The sequence below is a fragment of the Telmatherina bonti genome (genome assembly GCF_933228915.1).
Source record: "Telmatherina bonti genome assembly, chromosome: 6".
Classification (NCBI taxonomy): Eukaryota; Metazoa; Chordata; class Actinopteri; order Atheriniformes; family Telmatherinidae; genus Telmatherina; species Telmatherina bonti.
Genome location: NC_136624.1, coordinates 17683320 through 17705891, shown reverse-complemented (window position 1 = coordinate 17705891; position 22572 = coordinate 17683320). Strand labels below are relative to the sequence as shown.

Sequence of the window (22572 nt, the reverse complement as noted above, 5' to 3'; positions counted from 1 at the left end):
ATCTATTTTTATCTTATTTTATTTTTGGTCCATGGATTATACATCTCACCCAAAGACTGTATAAAGACTGTTACCTATTCTAAACTATAAGATCCCAGTTAAGATAAATCCACTTTTAGAAAAACATATGGACGATTCGGAGAGAGATTAAATACAGCTCATGTGAGCCCTTTTTCACAATGGTTATAAATTCCTGTAAGAAGGTCTTGGATGAGTACCAATACCCCATTTGTTCCACGTTTTTTGATGGGAAGTTCCACCTAATCTCCCTGAAACCTCCTCTGCCTGTAAGGATGACTTACTTTGAAACCGATGGGTGGGACCACTCAGTGAGAAATGTGTTAAACAAATATTACGATAAGAAATCTTTTCCAACCTTATTTGAATTTTTTTTTTTTTTTTTTTCAAAAAACCCTACATGAGGTCCTCATAAATTAGATGACATCTGTTCCTACATGGACAAAGAAGAAAATACATGTGGTGACTTGAAACACATACACCAGTACGCCCGAGCTGTATAATTATATTCCAAGTATCAAAGTATTCTCTCTGGACTTGAAGGCCGGACTGCTCTGTCTTGCTTGGCTATGACGCACACTCACTCACACACACACACACTTCCACACAGACACAGGAAGTTCTGACTGTACTGGTAATTTCATTCAGATGCTCAGTTCCTGTGTTGTGTTGAGGATGACAGGAGCTAAAATGAAGTGACTCGTCACTGCCACCTAGTGGCCGATGAAGCTGCTGCGGATTGAAGAAGAAAAACTTGAAATCATTCACTGGAAGGAGAAAGTTCAGGAGGAGTGTTTCCTGGCATTTAAACCTCATACAACATGTTGCAGGTATCAGGGACAGATTCTTTGGTTAGTGAGAAATACAAGATAATTTTTCTATTTTTTCCAGCAGAAATATGCTAAATTTTTACTAATCCTGACAAATAAATGCTTGAATGGTAAGTCAGAGAGGAACTTTTGGGAATCATCCCGTTTTTTCAGCCAAGACAGAGTTTTTGTTTTTTTTGGTTTTTTTTGTTGTGTTGGAAGATTTTGATGCTCTGTTGGGAAAATTCTGTTACATCAAAAAGACTGTGTAACTAAATCACCTGGATTAAAGAACCAGTTATTAAACTATTATATTTCTGAGATTCTGTTTTTTCCCTGCCATTTTGAGAAGATAACGAAATGACAAAAAGAAAAGAAAATAAGATTATCTTAAATAAAAGGTGCCAGAAAAGCTAAACCTATGTCAGATTATGCCTAATTCATGTTTTCCTTGTCTGGAAGAGGATTTGTCCATGAGTAACCAAGAAAAGGGAAGAATCCAAAGTGCCAGAGCAGCCTCCCTTCTGCGGCCACAATCAGTCGGCTACATTTAGATCTTTCAGAAGCAAAAGTGTATTTTGTAACTTAAGAAGGCTATCTTAAATATCAGAATGCAATTCACACAAACCTGCAACGTTGTGAGATGGTTTTTGACGACATATCTAAAGCTGTACTTGTGGAAGACTTCTTCAAAATCTTTAAATTGTAGTAAATAAAAGTAACCACAGCTTACTTTAAGTTTAAATTAATGTAAAAAAAAAAAAACAAAAGTTGAAAAAAATAAAATTTTTGTTTTAGAATTCATTAAATCATGAATCCGTCTGATGAGGTTTCTCATGACTTTTTCCAGAAAAAGAGCTTAGAGAAGGAAGGTTGGAGCTAATTTCCTTTGTTTTATATCTTCAAACTACTGAGCCTTAATACATAAGGAAATGTGCCACAGTTGCCATGGTGACAGTGAGGCAACATTGCCTTCAGATGATGGTACCGTTGCTCAAACTTTAAATATTAAGAGTCATCATGGAGTCATGTGAGTAAAAACACTGAACTGAACTCGTGTGATCATCCATCATTCGCTCCGTGCTGAAACAGTAAAACAGTGAAGCAGCACACGGTGGAAGCTGGTGTAGTCAACATTTATTTTCTGTCATTTTAAAAACTGTTTAAGGACAATCAAAATATAAATACATCTCTCTTTCATTCTTACACACACACACACATCAGCTAGCATCACAACATTCACTCACTTAAACACACACACACAGTCACATGTGCACACAGACGCAGCCCCTGCCCCTGATTTAGAGGTGAAAGGTGCAACAGCAAAACACCAACTGGAACATCAGCATGTGCCAAGATCAAACTCCACTAGTCAGACTTTTACAAAGAGGAGGTTTCTTTTCTTTCTTTTTCAAACACAGCCGTAACACTGGAATATTTTCTAAAAGCTGCGACTCTGACATGAACTCCCGTCACAGATCCACAGCAAAATATCCTGTCCAGTAAAAATACTGAGGAGGGAATCGGATGAAGACGTCAGACTATGATGTCATAACTTTCAACATTCCTGAACAAAGTTTTCCAGCTCAGACAGTAAACCGTGTGAATGTCTACAGATGCATGAAGCCTGAAGAACAGCATTATTCTAGTCCAGTCAGAACGGTAAAGGAGTGACTGTTTGCCATTTAACCTTGCTTGTAGTTAAAGAGCTTAAATCAGTGACAAACTTTCAATGGGAAAAAAAAACAAAAACTCTTTTAACCCAATCTGGTTTCAATCCTGGCAGTAAAACAAACTGAAAATAAAAATTCAAAGTGGCAGAAACATCTGGGCTCAACATGTCGACTCACCATGTGAGTCAATAATGGACATGTTGTCTTCTTGTGGCTTGGAGTCGCCTCCCAGTCACCCTGTCATTCACAGGGAAGTAACACTTTTGGGATTGGGATCATTGGAAGCTACCGGTTACCAATCCCACCACCTAAATATTGGCCGTCTTTCCAGGCGGATCATCTTCTGTCACCACACTGAATAAGAAAAAAAAGAGCTAAACTGAAGCTTTTCCCTCTTTTAACACCAAAACCTCATCTGCTTTATTAGGTTTCTGTCTCTGCGGCAGTGATGGATGTGTCTACAGATTATTATTTTTAGATTATTTTCATTTACACACAAAAAAGAAAAAGAAAACCATCTGAATAAAGATTAATGAGACCTCCTTTCAATTTTGCTGCAAGACTGAATAGGAAAAGATCAGCAGGAAGCTCGTCTGTTTAGACGGTGAGGAAAGCTAAAAGATTCAAACCTGAAGCTTTATTTTGGGACATTTACGTTCCAAACGGCTTCAATCTGCAGCAAGGATGAAAGCCAGACTGAAAACACGTCATTACACCTGCGTGAGAATACACACTTCTTCCTGGCTGAAGAGAAAGTATTTAGAAATTGAACATGATGCAAACTTTGGCTGCGGCTGAAGGTTTCTGCAACTTTAACAACAAGAGCTAAATGAAACAAAGCTGACCCCTGGGGGGGGTCTGCTTTCAAACTACAGGTCTGCAGCTTCATTTCTGCTGATGAAAAGGCTTTTAGATATTTATTCCCCCCAATATAATTTTATTATTTTTCTATAAACCATGATTCTGGTTGCATCCAGTGTTCCAGAAAGACTTTGCCCAACTCCAGGAATAAATCTGATTTAGTTTGTTTGTTTAGCAATGTGAATAGTTTGCTTGACAGTCATAAACCAGAGCATGTTGCTATATAGAGGAAAAAGTTGGGAAAACTTGAGACAAACAGCTGCTGTCAGACCGAAGTTTTAGAAAAATGTCGCCGGAGATCCAAAAGCAGCTAAAACTGGACCGAATCATCAAACTGCTGCAAGCAAAGGATGAAATAAATCATCTTCATTGTGATTACCAGAGTGAAGCAACAGGCATCCTGCACACAGAGCAGCGCAGTAACATGGAGAAAGCGACACTCAGATCACACACACACACACACACACACACACACACACACACACACACACACACACACACACACACACACACACACACACACACAGAGTGGTAAATCACAAAACCCCGTCACAGCAGCTTTAAACATGGTGAGGATAAAATCTGACCGCTGTCACATTATTTCAGCTTCTACAAACGAATACAAGTTTGTTTCAAGTTTCCCTTTGCAAATCCTTAATTTTAGTTGCTGTTAAATAAACTAAGGAGGACTTGAAGCCCTGACAAGTCAAAGCTCCAAAAAAGAAACTGGAAGTCATAATATCTCACAAGTCTGGTAAAATCAGGGCTTCATTCTTTCCAAATCTTACTCAGCTTTTACAACCTTCACTGTCTGAGGGGTTGACGTATGATTCAGTTAAATCAGTGTTTTAACATCTGACTTCCTGTGTGGTGAGAATATAATAAGGTGGTGCATCTGTCGTCTCGTTAAAAAAGGCCCAAACCAGCAGTGTGTTGGTCTGCGGCAGCTGAACCATCACTCAGACAGAAGACAACAGGACACTTGGTCTTGTTTCTTCCTTCAGAAGCAGATTATAACGATGAAGCTTTATGGCACAGAGGAAGAAGAAAAATATCAAAACTGTAGAATGAATTCAAAGATGACGGGGTTTTTTTTGTTTTTTTTTTTCCTCTTTTCATTGGATTTGCTGCCCAAAGGAAATATAAAATAGTACCAGATTATTCCTGCATTAATCTCTATCCAAATGAAGCTTCTGGTAGGAGATGTCAGCAGAATGAGTTGAGACACAGGCTCTCCGTTAGAGTGGTGCTTCTGTGATTCAGAGTGAAAAAATGATGGAAAACCAAAATGTTAAAAGTCGTCGTTCACACTCATCCTCGCTCTTCTGAACCGCTTATCTTCCAACATTCAGTGTAGTGATGTGAGTCCTGACCAACACCAATGTGGGATGAATGAAATTAAACTCCTCTTTGTCCACTCAAACCCTCTGGGGTCTTAAATCCGCTCGGCGCCCTCCGCGGTGATGAAGAGCTAGAACTCTGATCCTGTCTCTGTCCTCCTGATTGGCTTCAAATTTAACATTGCAGATGAAATTTCCTAAACCTCCACCAGTTCCTTCAGAGCTTTACGAGCACAAGAAGAGGTCAGAGGAATTTAAAACCTTGCTGATTAGAAACGTCTGCCTCTCTCTGACTTTCACACTCAGGCTAACATCAGACAGAAAGATGGAGAACTTCCCCTCTTTCTCCACATCTGTCCATCTTTCCTCTGTGCTGTCTCTGTGTCAGTGTCTTGGTCTGTGTTGCACCAGCGAGGCCATCTGGGGGCGCTGTTACGATGCCTTGCCCAACTCTATCTTCTTCTGGATGGCGCGTGCTGAGTGGTAGATGAGCGAGTCGATCAAGCCAGCCACTGCATGAGTTAGGAAACAATGAGTTGGCTGGTTGATGCACACATAAACATACTGAAGTCTCAGGAAAAAAGGAAAAAAATGCATCAAAAAGACAAGATTGGAGAAAGGGACTAACCTGTAAATACACCTCCAATAATGGCACAAACTCCCGTTAAGAAGTGTGTGAATGACCTGTTTAAATACAAAGAAATTATTTGGTCAAAAATGTTGATTTTTTTTTAATAATGCAACTGCTTATAAAAAAAAACCAGCTGCCTTTAACCTAATTCCCTCTTTTCATACTAATTATCTATCAGATGGTTTTGTTCTGCTACTTGGAATGGACTGAGGGGGTTGAGGAGGGTGGTTTAGTTTTATATGCAGACAGTCTCATCACCCAGTTGCTTAGAACATGCCGGTTAAAAGGATTAGATGGTGTTTTTTTCAGTCCTGTCCGTTCCACAGGTGACTCATTTTTTGTTTTTGTGTTATTAAGAATACAGTAAAACATGCTCCTGGAAAACATCTCCTACCCTACCTGCACAGTCAACTGAAACTGTGTCAGTTTTGACTTTTACCACATGACTTTTTGCATAAACATAACTGATACTTCCTCCCCACCTCCAACATGTCAAGTTTCATTATAAGAAATTCCAGCTGCAACATTGGAGGTTATTTAGGACACATTTTCAATCTACCATCTAAAACAAGTATATTCAGATATGGTCTTACTACGGTTTGGTCAACGGGAAAAGAACAAAAGTCTGTTTTTGAATCATTATTACAACTTACCTGTGTTTTTCTGTAAATTTAACCATCATCGGTGAGAGCTCATATAATACAAAAACACCCGGAAGCCCCTGGTCTCCTATTAGTCCATTTGCAACTTTCTCATGCCTGGTAACCGAGAACTGGTTTGTTTTTACAATCTGCGATGGGAAAAAAAAAAAAATCACCACAAATGCCACTTAGCTACTCTGGGCTATTTGTTGTGTTATGGCAAAAAAAAAAAAAACTCAAAACATTTTAATAAAACCTCAGAGTTAGACAATTTAATTTATCAATACGCTGAAAATGCTGGAAAATAAAATAAAATAAATTACTTGTCATACTCACCTCTCCATCAGTTTTCACGTATACAGTAGGGACAATTTTTACAAAGTACTGGTACATCATCGATGCTGTGAAGAGTAATACTTGTTAAATTAAAATACGAATATCAATTAAAACATGCAAGTCTTACTGATCAATTATTTTTCAGAATTATATAATATTTTAGACATTCACTTAACCATAGATACTAAAAGTTGATTAAATGTGCAGATACCAAAAATATTAAATGTAATTCTGTCCTAAACTAACTGGTGAATGGTAACAGGAAAAGCCTGTTTCTGTAATCATAAGCAGATCCACTGGGTGGCGCAGTTTAACCTCCACTCCGCATTATTGTCCCTCTTTATCTGCTTCCTCTGTTTTCACGTTCTTCCTTTATCCGGGAATGGGAGTCTGCTAGAAAGACATTTAATCGCTGCTGTGATAAAAACTACGTGAATCCTCAAGTCAAGAGGCAAGTCACCAACCACGTTATAGACACACAATTAAAGGTAAGATCGGTCTTACATGAGTTATATAAAATGTGTTAAAACAACACGCAGTGCAGATGGAAACGTGGGTTAACTAATCTGTCAAGGCCACGGGTGACGTTAGCCAGGTGGTTAGCCTGTTAAGCTAACACAACAAACTGCAACGAAACGAAAGAAAAGTGAGACAAACTGAGTCACGTCGTGTTAAACACTTGCGGGGAAAAACAGCAACATTGTAGTGGGTTTATTTGATTGTGCGTAAGACATTAAAAGGGGGAGATGTATACAATGGGTTACTTAAAGTTAGCTTAGCATCAATATTAGATAAGAGAAGCAGAAACGCCAAACTCCTCCTCAGACACGAGAGAAGAACAACAACCAGGTGTCTGTAGTTAAAAGGTATTAAACTGACAATATGTCAATAAAAACAATTAAATGTGAAATCAAAATTAATCATTTAACTATTTAGTGTGCCATGATTGTTGGAATTTAGCATTTATGCAAAGTAAAGCTTGAACTGAGCCAAATGTCGGAAACAACGTCAGCTTACTCCAACAATAAATGTTTCATCTTATGGCAGCTGCAAGAACACGCCTTTCGACCTTATTACGCTACAAATACATTGTGGTGTGGTTTTTAATTCCAGTACGATTAAAAAGGTTAAATGCTTAATTTCCTTGCTAAATACCTGCATGGGAGATCAAGTGTAAACAACAGCTAGGATCAAAGTGTGTGATGTTTTAGCTTTGTTTCAACTGAGACTGCAGTAAAGTGATGTAAAATGTTCTTTTTGCTATAAGGCAAAAGATGCTCACACCTGTCTCTGATTAAGCAGAATTTATAGCATTCACCCTAATCACAATCATTAGGAGAAATTTTTTTAATAGATGTATTTTGGAAACGTTTTCCACTTCTTAATTAATTTTCCTCTTGCAATTTATCAAGCGCACTGACTAGAAAGCCAAACAGTTTAACTGTTTACATTGACTAAATGACAAAATAAACCTTGTCTGATTCTTTAATTCTCCCATTAATTTATATTTTGTCCTAAATCCTGGACAATATATTAAACTTGCATGTTAATGTTGTTTAACCAGTGCACCCAGGTACATAACTATTAAACTGTGATTGTTCAACGAAATGAAACAACATAACTATGCTAGAAGTTAATATTTATTTAAAGCCTGTCATGCTTCACCAAGTTAAGTTATTATGCATATTAGTCAGTAAATGACTAGGAACCTAGAAACTGGATGTTTTCTATAATTAAGTACAGTAGCACCACGACAAACAAACCAAATAAGGCCTTTGGTCTGGTCATGTGAGAAAATAAGGGGGAATGCAGGTTAAACCATAGATCCATAAATGACTGATTTATGCACTCTAAGCTGTCTTCTGTTGCTGCTGTTCTTCAGATGCCAGTAGCAGTAGGTCCATATGGCCAGACCCAGCCAAGCTGTTTTGATCGGGTCAAGATGGGCTTCATGATGGGGTTTGCTGTAGGAATGGCTGCTGGTGCCATGTTTGGCACATTCTCCTGTCTCAGGTAACTTAGGACTTAAACACAAACTACTGTTTAGTTGCAACGGATGTGGACAAAGTTGACTCATTTGTGACAAAGATCACAAATGAGTGCAGTATGTCCTCAGTTTAAATCTGAAGTGAAATTTTGTTTTTTAAACTTTATGCCTGATGGAGTAAATTTGACTTTGCATTGATGGATTGTTTCTAATATAGTAGCCTTTAAAATTAAAGCAATAGTCCATGGAGTTTGTTTTTGTTTGTTTTTTCCCTCCATCTCAAGGGTTGGTATGCGTGGGAGAGAACTAATGGGAGGAGTCGGAAAGACCATGATGCAGAGCGGAGGAACATTTGGGACCTTCATGGCCATTGGTATGGGCATCCGCTGCTGAGGATAACCACCAGCACCCTGACGTATTTGTACAGCCATGGGACTTTCCTTATAAATAAACCCCCAACTCTGTGTCTGCTGAGTGATGCCACGCTCCCAACCTACAGCCTAGTTTTGTCAATAAAAGTTCAGATTTATCAAACTGTTTTCAGAGTAAATGTGTCCTACTTCCTGAATCTACAAGCTTTACTGAAACAAAATGGCTAATTTAATCTTGAAGGAAAACATGACTTGCACGACAAGGCAAAAAGTTGTGCAACAAAATATTAAGGGTTCCATCATTTTTGTCCAGACCTGTTTCATGAATTTATTTTTATAGAATTCTGAGGAAAAATTGAAAAGCAATGTCTGACTTTCACTGGTTAAATTTCATAGATTTTTATTTATTTTGTCAGATTCAAATTATTTCTGTGACCATTTTGAGTTTTTCTGTCATTGACTGAACAGCAACCAACAATTTTTTCCACATCTGTACCTAGAAACCGTGGATGTACTGTACAGAGTCCGTATCATTTCAGTTTGGTATTTCATCAGACTTTTCAATAATAACTGATACTAGTAAAACTAAACTATGATGGTACTGACCTTGTGGGGCCGTGACGTCTGTCCCATCGAGAGGATTAACTATGCCAGGGTAATCTTTACCAAATGACAGATGCTTTATTAGGTGGGTCATATTGATCTGTTGGATGGAGTTAATAGGTAAGTGTTTGAGTAGCAAGTATTAAAATGGCAAATATTGTTTCTTTTACAGTTTTCATGGCATACTTAATGCAGACTTATGAGAAGACGACAGCACTAAACAGTTTTTTTTTTTTAAAAGCTGTTGAACAGCTTTTTGATGCATTTTAAAACACAAAATATTCAGTCATTCTGAAGAAAAGTTTAAAACCTGAAAAAGATCACTTGCATTACTTACATTGTCCAAGCCGAAACTCTGCAGGTCGTGTACTGCAAAAACAAAAGATGTCAACTTTTTAAAAAAAAATTTTTTTTTTTTTTACTGAAAATAAAAACTGCAAACATAAATGAAAATCCACAAACAGAACAACTAAAACATTCAGAAGTTCACATGATCAGAGGTCATAGTAACTGAAGTCCAGGTTAACACTCATTTGGAATCATTAAGGTTTACAGATACATCACATCTTTCACTTTTTAGTTTTCACTCAATATCTTGAGCAGTTATTCATACACACTTCTGTTATTCATACACAGTGAAATGAGTCCACTTAAGCCAAGTCTGTTGCAGTTTTGCTCTTTTTAAAACCATTTGACTAACTGGACAACAGCTTAAAAACCAGTAGTAAACTGCTTTGGATAAAATGCCACAGAATAAATCTTCATAACTTAATAATGAACTCTTTCAGCACTAAATTCAGAGAACATGCACATGTGATGTTAATATTACAGCTGGAAAATTTAACTCTAAAAAAGTTTTTGTTTAAAATTATTTGTTGAGCTTCAAGAGAATCACTGAAACAAAAAGCTGATAAACTCCTTGAGAAAATTTATGCTTATGGAGTTTGTATTCTCCAACCTCATGCTGTGGAAGTAACATTTGATTGCATTTATATCTGTAACATGTAGCCTCATGTGCACCATTAAAAGTAGTAAATAGTAATTATAACCCTCGACACTGTGAACAGGATTAAAACATTAAGTAATATAAAGTAAGAATTGTGAGTCTCAGTCAGGCTCCAATATGACTTGATTTATACAAATGAGAACTCGGCTTCTATAAAAAGGTGGAAAAATTATGAATCAGGTGATGTTTTTTATTTAACCCCCATTTCAGGGAGCTGCTGCCACTTGACATGAACATTGACATTGTTGTAGCAGCAGTGGCTGCTGCAGAGCTCAAAGAAGCAGATCAGGCTGCACCGGTTTGGTACATTTTTTATAAGAACAAACCTGCACAGGAATTCTTTTTATAAGCTTACAGTCTTCACTTTGTGCAGTTTATAAGACTTAACTCGTTTATAAGACTGCTAACTCGGAAGTCAAACAAATCTTTATAAATGTAAACAGGCTATAATGTGTAATAATAATTATCCTGCTTTCAGTGCCAGGACTGCTTTCTTATATGCTAGATATTTCTACACTGTAATAAGGATGTTGGGAGAGAAACATGGAAATCTGCAAAGAAAGAGTGACTTACTTTCCACAGTGTGCACTGCAGAAAGAAGAGAGAAGAGTCACAAGAACGGTGCAATAAACAACAAACTATGCAACTTTAATACGCAAAAGGGTTCCAGGAGGGGTTGCACAACTCTGACGAAATGTTTCTTTTTTCTGTTCTATGCATCTACATCAAATCCTGTAAAAATATATAAAACAAAACAAAGAAAAAAAATAGGAAAACAAAACATGAATAATGATGCACAAACTTGTTTGCATTCAAGCGTTTCCAAGTGTTTCATCGTGATGCATTCTTTCATGTCTACATCAGATGCTACATGACACAGTAAAAAAGTGCTATAAAAAAAAGTTTAACTTCTGGCAGAGAATTGTGCAGCCCCAAACATACAGGGGTGTAACACAGACCAGTACAGACTTAAGGGGGTCAAGGACCAGAATATGGAGGAGGCTGATACTTTAACAGCCTCATCTTAAGTCCTCAAGTGATTCTTATCTCTTATTTCTGCTACTAAACATTTCAATGTTTCACAAATGAGTCCGATCAACCTCACATCAAAGGTTCAGATATCTGACGACAGCCAATGTAGGAAACTAAAAACAGTAGGGATGTCACCGTTACTTGATTTTAAAATGAATACAGATATTAAAAATTACAAATTAATTGCAAAGATTCTTCAATATTAATACCTTCTATAAAATATTATGCCTGAACCATAAAAACAGAACAGTTTATATTTCACACAGAATAAAAAGAGAGTTACTCTCTGCATGTTGCCAATTGTGTTGCTTTGTTTTGGTTCAGTGCGTGTTGTACAAGAGTTTTATTCCCTCCAATCAACTGGATTAAGTTATTATTATTATTATTATTATTATTATAGAAGAAATTATACCATGGTTTCATTGTGGAAGATGGCTCACCAGCCTGTCGGCATGACAAAATGTTGCAGAAAATGAGGGAAATGCAAAACCTACATTTTTCAACAAGGATGAGGAAGAGACGTACAACCTGTTTTCTATTTATATTTTAACCACCATTTAATTGTTGTGTAGAACAACTGACTATACTTCACATTATAACCTTACATGTTTCCAAAATGATTTTGCAGTTTCAATTTTAAATTAGTTTTCTACAGGTTGCCTTCAGTGAAAATTAGGATTTTAATCTTGTGCAAATTTCAATTTAAAGTTTTTTTTTTTTTTTCCATTATTGCATATCATGAGTAAAACAGGAGAAATTAGTTGTTCAACTCACCTGCATTACTGCAAATGCAACAAAAAACATCCAAAAACCGTTCATTCACTAAAACAGAACCTTCTCTGTGCTACAAAGCTGACTTTGAAATGAACAGGTCGATTTTCCTCTCAGGCTGGAGAGAAAGAAAACAGACCAGTTGCAGCTGTTTTGGCAACAGATGTGTCTTATCCATGTGGAGAACTTGTGAATGGGATGAGCCTCCTGCATAAGCAGTGATGGCAAGCAGCAGGCATGTGGTGGGATAATTTGCACTTTCATTAAGTTACATCTAAGCTACTTAAAAGCCCAAACATTTTTTAAAAAAACAATGAAAATGTTTTCATGAACAGAGACTATTTTTCCCTGAGAAGCATCACTGAGTGTATGTGTCACTGAGTGAAGAGGATGGAAAATGGATGAATGGATAAATCAAAGAGTGAAAACAGACTGATGAACATATATACAAATCAAAAGTTTCTAAACACCCTTATTGTAACGTTAACATTTTCACTAAAATTTAAGAGCTAACTAAGAACTTTACCATAAAAAAAAAGTTTGGAAATAAATTATTTCTTTAAAAAGAAATAATTATTTATATAAATAATTATTTCTTTAAAAAGAAATAATTTATAGCTTTTAAATCAGGGATTTACGCAGTACAGTAAACCTTAGTTGTTGGTTTTTTTTTTGTTTTAATTAAATGTATTGAGTCCATTGACACTTGAGTCTAACATGAACCTTTTGATTAAATAAACGGCAAGAATAAATGCAAAAAAAACAGAAGCATCTGTATAATAGGTAAAATGTTTAATCAGCACACAAATGTTTATTTAAATTGCCTTATAAAAGAAAAAAAAAACTTTTCCTCATATCTGATAAATTACAGGTAGTCATATACATTTGTATAAAGTATTAAAGGGTGTTATAAACCTTTGATTAGAGGCATGCATGAAGAAAGTTTAACTGGCAGTTGATCTTACCATGAACATGAGACTGCTGGAAACTTTTTCCTGGAGCAAAGTGGAAATTTCCTGCCACCTGAAGCACAGAGAGGAGGGGGGAGAAAAAAAAAATCAAATATTACACACCTATCAATACTGAACAACAGAGTTTTAAATTCACTAATAATCAAATTTGACCTTTTTAACTTTACAGCTACCAAAACATGTTTTTAACGATTTCTGTATATGGAAAGCCGATTTGGCCGGGTGCGTGCGTTGGAAGTGTTTTGACAAATGGCCCCCAAACAAGGCCCCACAAGGTGAGGCAAAATGTTCCAAAATGCTCCAGACTCTGCTACAACAATCCCTGGAAGCCAGTTAGTTAAAATGAAAAATGCAACAAAAAGTAACCATATAAGAAGAAACTGTAAGAAACGTGTCTCCAGCATGTCTACGCTGTCACCATGTACTCTAATGTTTTCAAAGCAAATGGCATCTTTCAAATCAAAGATTATTGGTTTTTCTGGAAACAGGTCGAGTCCTTCACCCTGGTTTCTCAGCTCACTGAGGACATCAAATTTGTCCTTTTTAAACCTTCTCTGACATACGAACATTTCAAGACAAAATACTGGTTTAAGAAATGTAAGCCTAAAAATTATTTTCTTGTAAACCAAACATTTGTTTATTTGTCATCAAAGTCAAAACCTTTTGGGTAAAAAAAAATGAATAAAAAAATAAATACACAACTGCCAAGAGTCCGAGTACCTTGTTAACTTCCAGGAAACCATAAACCTGACAACCTTCGTTCTTCTGCTCCTGCATCTTCTGAGTGAAACCCTCCCTCTTACACTGCTCGATGGTGTCGGCACTTTTGAAGGCCCAGCCTCGCCGCCGGTAAGCTTCCCGCACGTCGTCACAGGTATTACAGCATCTGCACACACACCAAGCAGCAGCAAACTAAGTTAATGCTGATTTAAAGACAAAATGCAAATACAACAACAAAAACTAAGTCTAGGTGTGCTCCTGAAAGTGTGTGTCTGGTCTTACTTCAGGTCTTCTGTCTCAGCTCCGTAGCAGCTCTCACATCTGTTTGGGTCCAGCGTGGTGGGATCGAATACTTTACCATCATCCGCCTTACCAAGTTCTGATCAAGAAAACGTAGTTGTCAATGTGATTATTAGGAAACAAAGTTTAGGTTGATCTTTCAGATTCAGCTGTTTAAACCAGCTGAGACACGCTGGTTCAGAAGGTCTCTGCTGTGTACAAATACACCCCTTTCAGCAAAAGCAGTCTTGGTAAACAACGTAGAAAATATCTGTGAGTAGGCCTGTTCCAATAAGCAATAAATCAATTAATCGCATGATGAGAAAAAAATGTGCGCAATAAGTTTGCCAGGTGCAATAATTTTCAGTTGTCTTTTTTTTAAGACATATTAACTAAACACGGCAATACAACAAGTTTCCATCTGCACTTAAAACACTGCAATTTTCCCAGCTGTGAAAAAAGACCTAAACAAACAGGTTAGCTCCATCTTCCCGACAGTACGATCCCTGAGGTGTTTAACCGACTGATTAAGTACACACCGGACAGTGCAACACGGTGTGCACTCACACAGCGTGGTTGGTAAAGCCATGCTGCTCTTTAAGATTGTTAAAAAGGCGACATTTTGAAAAATGTTGCAAACATTTCACAGCCAGTATGAATCATGAATTGAAAGGGTGTAGTTGCATGATTATGGCATTATTGTTGTTTTAGTTGAAAATGGTCTCAAAATTACAACAATAATCGCTTAGCGCAATATTATCGTCTATCGCAATCATTTCTGACACAATTAATCGCATGAGAAAAGTTGTTACCATGACAGGCCTATCAGTGAGTTTTAGATCAGCTTTGCAAAAAACACTGAAATAAGCAACCAGATGCAAGCAGCTTGAAATGAAAGCAAATCCCAAAGAAAACAGCGGAAAACCAAAACTAACCAGTTCATCCAGCAAATGATTGCATTTGTGCTCGGGGACAGCTGCGACTGCGTGTGTGTGCACTTTGTTTCAGTGTGCAGCGGCTTTCATGCTGCAGAACAGTGTCAGGAGGCTACAAGTCATCATAAAGTCAGTTTTACCGTGTTTCTCTGCCTCCAGGGTGACCGGTTTGAGATCTTTATCCAGTCGTCGTTTGAACAGATTGTGCTCAACGTCCAGCTGCTGCTCACCAGCGACATCCATCGCATCTATACTGAGATCTGGGGAAAAGGGAGGGAGGTGTTTCATGTTGGCCAAGGCGTGGCTAGGCAAGTTTATTTGTGTGTTAAAAAACAAACAAAAAAACAAATACTGGGTAATTCAAGGAGCTTTACCGAGACACTGAGAAGCATCATTTCAAATTCTAAAACCAAAGAGAAAGGAAAAAGAAAGAACTATAGATAGAAACAGTATTAAAAACATGATCGACATGATTAAAATTCAACTTTAAAAGAAACATTTGGTTCAGATTTGAGCAGGTGGGTCTTTAACCTGGATTTAAATAAACAGGGTTTCAGCTGATTTGAGGTTTTCTGAGGGTTTGTTCCCGACATATGAACCATAAAAACAGCTGAATGCAGCTTCTCCATGTCTGCTTCAGACTGTGGGGACCAATATTAGACCGGATCCACATGATCTTAAGGGTCTGGTAGGTTCATACTAGCTCACTGATGTATTTTGGTCCTGAACCACTCAGAGCTCTACAGACCAGCAACAGAACATTAAAGTCTATTCTCTGACAGACCAGCAGCCAGTGTAAAGACCTCAGAGCTGGACTGATGAGACCCAGTCTCTTGGTCTTAGTGCGGACTCGAGCAGCGGAGTTCAGAATTAGCTGCAGTTGTCTTAGGGAACTTGTAGGTAAACCTGTAAAAACGTTACAACAATCAAACCAACTAAAGATGAAGGCATGGACCAGTTTTCTAGGTCCTGCTGAGACATCAGATCTTGATATGTTCTGAAGGTGATAGCAGGCTGACTTTCCATTACTACACCCAGATTTCTAGCCTGGTTGGTGGTTTTCAGGCATAAAGAATGAAGCTCTTTAATCATTTCTCTTCGGCACCAAAGACGATCACTTCTGTTTTGTTTTTGTTTAACTGAAGAACGTTTAGGCACATCCAGCCATTAATCTTCTCAGTACATGCAACAAGAGCTTGCACAGGGCCTCGGCCTCAAGGAGACATTGTAATATAAATTTGTGTGTCGTCTGCGTAGCTATGGTAACTAATGTCATTCTGTATGACCTGTGCCAATGGGAGCATGTAGATGTTAAACAGAAGGGGCCCTGGGGTGAAACCTTCCACATGTAATTCTTCTCTCCTCAGATGTCAAGTGACTCATTGACATAAAGTACTTCCTGTTCTCTAAGAACATTGTGAACCATTTTAGTACAGTGCCAGAGACCCAGTTGTTTGATTAATATATTGTGGTCAACTGTATCAAATGCAGCCCTGCTGTCCAGTAAAGCTAAAATGGACATTTTTCCATTGTCTGGATGTCAATATATGTCATTAATGACTTTGGTCAGAGCGGCCTCAGTGCCATGGTGCTGTCTAAAACCGGACTGGAAGACATCACAGTTTTGAGTTAAAAAAGATATCAAACACCTTTTTCAATTATCTTAAGAATAGAAGGGTTGAGATAGGCCTCTAGTTGTTCATGTGTGTCTTGCAGAGATTATCCATTATTACCAGAGACTTTTCAGCTGTTTTCAGCAGCTCTGGGGAGATGCCAGCAATTAAAACCAACTTCACATCTGACTAGACTTGTTTAGAAAAAAAAAAAGATATGGGCAGGATGTTCAAATAGCAAGAGGAAGAGTTCAGCTGACAAGAGATGTACCAAGATGTTTGCTGTTAATGGGATAGAATGGGGTCATGGTATTTAAACTGGTTGTCAATGGGCATGGTATATTTCCTGAACCTGCTGATGAACAAAATATTCTGGATTTTGGATGTGTGTGGTTTGCTGGCATTGGTGGAACATAGTTGAGATGCTGCTGACACAGAAGGATTTGTCTCAACAGCCTGTCGAATGTAGCAAATCAGCATTAAGACAACTTTTCATAAAAATGTCAGAGGAATAGGACTTCCTTGCATTCCTCAGTTGTCAACTGATCTTTCTAACACTTTCTTCATTTTTCACTGGTGTGAAATGAAAAGAGAGTGTGAGCCTTATTTTTATTTTATTTTCTTTTGTTTTTATTATTTTTGCAAAGACAGAATGATAAGAGCACTTACAGGCGCAGGGCATGTGAGGGAAAATGACATCAATGTTAATTTTGAGTTTGTCTCCACGAGATGTGTCGACATACAGCTCAGGATGGACCTGCAGGAGGAGGACAAATTTTCAGTCAGTGAAAATTCACACAAAACAATCATAATGTACATATCAAGCTTTTAACCTAAGAAATAAAAGATGTTATAAAATGATGGGATGTCTGATTTTTCCTCATTAAACAAACGGATTTATGAAAAATACATTTTTAAAAAGCTAACTTCTCTAAAAGGATAATTTCAATTTAGTTTTCAAATCCAAAACAAACTTTATGTAACTAAAGTTGTGAGCTATTGTCAGGTTTTTTGTTTTGTTTTTTTTTAAATGTGTTACCAGATTAATTTTATTATTTGGAGAAAAAAAAAAAAGTTAAAAACAACTCCGTAATGTCCTCAAGTATCATTCAAGGTTGACTTTATGCATACTTAAAGAATGAGTAAACAAAAGTAAATTGTGCCCAATTTAAATATGCTTTAACTGCAGAAGCATTTCTTCTAGCTGCAAACGGCGACTAAAAACCCTAAATATGTGGAATTTTTTAAGATGCAGCAGATTTATGAGAGCAGACAAAATAGCGAATCAGTGGTGTCAGTTAGGTGATTATTTTTCTAATGAATAATAATATCTCATTAATCCTGCTGCTGCAGGGCAAGTAATACAAATATTTTTAGTGTTTTACCAGCAAACTCAGGGGCAGTTTCAGTCTAGTCTCTATAGTTTTTAAATTATCTGGCAAGGAAAAGATAAATCCAAATGTTAATTGTCTGTTTTTTTATCAACACAGAATAACAAGCTAAACTGTGTGAATGTTTTGCTGGTGGTCGGAGAGGCTGGTGGCACACATGGTTTTCTGTCAGTCTGCTCCAGAGCAGCTGTGGCTACAAATGTAGCTTACCATCACCATGTATGAATGTGGAGTGGATGAATAATGGAAATGTTAGCACTCTGAGTGCCATCTACAGTAAATTACTATATAAATCTAATCCATTATTATTATGACAAGCGAACAATTTCAAATCTGAGCTTCTGGAACAAGTAAATCTTTGCTTAGATAAATGACTGAAAGAATTAAGTGATTTAGTCAACAAACTCTTGCAGCTCTCCTGAGAATAGAAAACTAGACTTGTAATCTGTACCATCAGTGTTTAAGACTAAAACCTATGACACTGGGAACTGATCAGCGTGTGAACGTCAAATCAAAAGGTAAACAGTAGTTTTATAAGTAAAGTTGCTTGTTTTTACCTTTGTGTTAAGTGTCACATTTAATATCACATGAAAGATTTCAATAATCTGAGGAGAATATAAAATGATTAGATAACGTGGATGAACGTACCTCTTTAGTGAGATAGTACTGCAGCTCGGAGACAAACAGGATTAACATGATGACGCCGCTGATGATGGTCACTGCAGGGACACAGAAGACGACTAAATTTTAGAAATCACAAGGGCTTTGCGATATTCTGGGTCAAATTATTGTATGATGTTTGTCTGAGCTGAGCTATATATGAATGGATGGATAAGTTTAGTTTTTAGAGGACATTATTATGACTTACTGAAGAATAAATTAGACCATTTCTGAAAGAAAATCACCTGAAAGGGTAATAATTGAGAATGGCAAAAATAAAGATATTTTTAAAAAATAATAAAATGGTGATATAATGATTCATTCAGTGCTTAATGTTGCATAATACAGTAAGGTTTCTGCTCCTTTGTAGCTCCTCACTCTGTATGAAAGATATAGTTCATTTTTTAAAGTTGCATAATCAAAACCAACTATTTTTATAACAACTACAGTTCATTTCTATAAATCAATTTATTCATTTGACCGTCATGAGTTTTAATGCAATTTAGACTTTAAACATTTCAATGACAAACAGTCTGATAAATGTGAGGATTGAAAGCAGGAAAGCAGCTAATTCATCACAACCTGAGGGCCTCGCTGAGGTCAAACTCATGAGCACAAATGTACAAGTGCAAAGGCATTAAAATATGTAGCTAATTGTTTGAATTATTTTCTTTTGTTATAAATTTGATACTTTTAATCAATAAAAGATCACAAGAAAAACACACAGCTTGTTTCTCCTGTTTGTGTGTGAGTCAGAGTAAACAATATCTTCTCAAGTTTTAGTAATGAATTACTAGTAAACCTACCTTCACAGTGTTAAAAAGCAGTTATTTGGACAATTTATCAACAAAAAGCAGGTAATTATCTTTATACTGTAACCTAAAGTTTATAGATATATATAAAAAAAATAAAATCAATCAATTTGATGGCTTATTATCAAACATAAATAGCAAAAATTAGTGATAGTTATTTTGCCACTATAGTGGTAATTTTAGTAATGACATACTGGCAATACCGTCCTCAGCTGATGTCCGATAACATATACAAAGCTAACAGAGCCAGACAGTTCAGTAATCTTTTTGTATTTTCATTTCTTTAATCATTTTTTTCCTAAACACACCCACACACAAAACAAATAAATTTACTCAAATTATAAAAACTACAGGCCTTTTCACAAGTTATCTTCGCTAATTTATGTGCTTCATTTTAACTCTGGACTCAGTTCTTGCATGTCATCCATATAAATGCAAAACAGAAAAGTTGCACTTAACTGCAACAGTTAGTGCAGGGTCGGTGGAAAACAAAATGGAGGATCATGCTGCTACTTCCCAGTTTGAGTTCTTGTATTTATTAAAGACAGAATCATAAACAGATGTATTCCAATATAGAAACCTCATCTCATCTCGGTTATGCAAATATTTGCACAATTAAGTCACAATCTATAAAAAGAACATCATGAGGATAAGAACGTCTCTTCTAACCCATAACAGCATGGAGCAGCAGAGCTCAGTGTTTAAAGCAAATAAGCTTAAATTAGCTAAATATTCTGTGGTAGAAAATGTATTTGTACCAAATACTGTTAAAAACAGCAATAAGACACATTTAAATGACTGTCAGAGTATCTATTTAAAATATTACAACAGGACTGTCTCAATATATGCAAGTAAATCAATTAAAAAATATTCAAATCAAATTAGTATACATACAATAATATTTTCTTTGAAAGCTAGATCATTTTAATCATTTTATTAAACCATTGGATTATTAACCTTTTAATCATAACGAGACTAATCTAATGATTGTTTTCTTAGAGATTGACTGGTAACTATTTTCTTGATCTACTAAATAATGACTTGGAATGAAAAGACCTGATAAATATGATATATGCAATGATTTTCCACATTAATATTCAAAATCTAACAATTTATTCATTTTATCTAACAGTTACTATTTATTTGTTTATTGGTTTGTTTGCACTACTATAAAAATCAAGTAATTACCGAATAGTTTAACTTAAATTTCTACAAAAACGCAGAGCAACATATTTAGAGACAGGATCATAATCATATTGCAGTTAATTTTCTTGTTTTGTTTTTTTTTTTTTTTTAATCTAAATAATATTCTAGACTATTATAATTAAGTCAAAAACACAATACGAAGTTATTGAGCATGATTAAGTTAATGTGTCAAATTTGTGACAGAGTACTTTTTTTTTTAAATGAAAGTATTTATATACATTTAAGTTAATATTAATACGTGTGTGTGTGTGTAAAAGCAAACAAACAACAAAATAAGGCAACAGGATAAAGCTGCTGAAATACAAGCTACTGAACTGTAACTGTAATGTCTGCATGTTTATCAATGGGCTACATGAAACTCTGCTTTACAAAGAAACAACCAGTTTTATGTATACTCCGATGATCACGGTTGGTCGTCGTTTGTAAAGGGTTGTCAAAGTTGAGTATTGTTATTTTTCTTGTTGCTGGAACTATTTAAAAGATACATTTATCAGCTCGCATTGTAGTTAGCTGCATCAGCAGCTAGCACCCTGTGTGTCTGAATGGCTGCTACTCTCAGATAAATAACAGCCTCTTACCGGTCGCTCCTCCCCAAGTCTTCACACGGAAATCCTCCAGAGTTTTGGGATAAGCGTCAAACTGCTTCAATTTGTTTAACGTGTCCATTTCTCAAGCACAAACCCACCGCAGCCCAGAAATGTTAACGAGAGATTCCTGTACTCCAGGCACACATCGGACCTCCGCTTTCATTTCCGGGTCATGTGTGACGCAGATGGACCAATCAGCTCCGGCCGCGTAATTCTCTCTCGCTCTCTCTCTCTCTCTCTCTCTCTCTCTCTCTCTCTCTCTCTCTCTCTGTGGAGAAGACCATAGTGCTATTATACACATCAGAATATTACTATATGAATTGATATGTTTAGCCCTTTCAATAAAAATAATAGTAATCAATACCAGATAAAAGAAGAAGAAAAAAAAAGAAAACTGAATGATAATGCATTTGTCTTTGCTTGTTTGGAATAAGCACTTTGCTTGAGGGGGATCAAAAAAATTTTAGGACTCCACAACAAAAAAAACGCAACATTAAAATTTAACATTTGTCAAAACAATTTTTATACTGTGAACAAGAAAGCTCCACTACAATAGCACTAAGATGAGTAAAACTTTATTAATATTTTATTTATCTTGATGCTCACAGCAGAGCTGCCTTTTCTTCCTGATGCTTGACAATATTTATATACTTGAGTTACAAAAGGAAAAGAAAAGGGGATAGGAAAAAAATCTGGTTAGAAAAATAAAAAATCAATGGTTAGAAATAACCATTGATTCTAACATTAAAACAAAACTATACTTTTAATAGAAAAACATTGTTAAAAACATATTATATATGTAGCATACTTAACCATTACATTTCAAAGGTGAACATTATCTTAAAGTACTAAATCAGCAAAGAAAGTTCTTTAAGTAACACCATTTAAATAATTTGAAGGTCACTACTTTTAAAAACACTGCAACTGATTAAAAAAAGGTTGTTCTTTAACCTTTTAATTTTTTGTAATTGCATGTACTCATTTAAGTGCTGACAGATAAATAAACAGATATGGATTTCAGTTTGTTATAGCTTTAATCAAAATTTATACAGTTCTGAAACTAAAAATGTACAAATGTTCACAATAATACATTCAGAAACACCTTCAATATGTTTTAAAATGATAAAATTTCATTCTGTGTTTAATCCTGATAACAAAGAAATCAAATATCCACTCCGACACATAGCTTTCATTTGCTTCCATTTGTTAGTATTTTTTTATGTCATGTTTGTAGGTCAAACTTAAAAACAAAATTAAAAAATGTGAAAAATTAAAAAATAAAATAAAATAAAAAAAAAAAACATGTTGAAAAAAGTCCT

General features: G+C 36.1%; 2 protein-coding genes across 3 annotated transcripts; one reads left to right on the top strand and one right to left on the bottom strand.

Annotated features, from left to right (window-relative positions):
- Nucleotides 1-2000: 2000 nt before the first annotated feature.
- ergic3 (ERGIC and golgi 3) lies at nt 2001-21400 on the bottom strand. 2 transcript variants are annotated; one of them, XR_013771349.1, is made up of 14 exons: nt 21245-21400; nt 18637-18707; nt 17267-17354; nt 15125-15244; nt 14053-14149; nt 13771-13936; nt 13045-13102; nt 9608-9639; nt 9274-9370; nt 6310-6374; nt 5986-6122; nt 5330-5385; nt 3845-5213; nt 2001-3800 (listed from the first exon to the last, which is right to left on the bottom strand). XR_013771349.1 is itself a non-coding variant. In XM_079242364.1 (13 exons), the coding sequence occupies exons 1-13, from the start codon at nt 21330-21332 to the stop codon at nt 5134-5136; spliced, it is 1155 nt and encodes a 384-aa protein (XP_079098490.1). In that variant the 5' UTR covers nt 21333-21400; the 3' UTR covers nt 2001-5133. The 2 variants fall into 2 exon arrangements, 1 of the variants encoding a protein (XP_079098490.1); XM_079242364.1 differs by having other exon boundaries at nt 2001-5213.
- On the top strand, nt 6678-8835 carry romo1 (reactive oxygen species modulator 1). Its single transcript, XM_079242374.1, has 3 exons — nt 6678-6797; nt 8192-8322; nt 8581-8835. Exons 2-3 carry the CDS (start codon nt 8192-8194, stop codon nt 8687-8689), a joined length of 240 nt encoding a protein of 79 aa, XP_079098500.1. The 5' UTR covers nt 6678-6797; the 3' UTR covers nt 8690-8835.
- Nucleotides 21401-22572: the final 1172 nt, after the last annotated feature.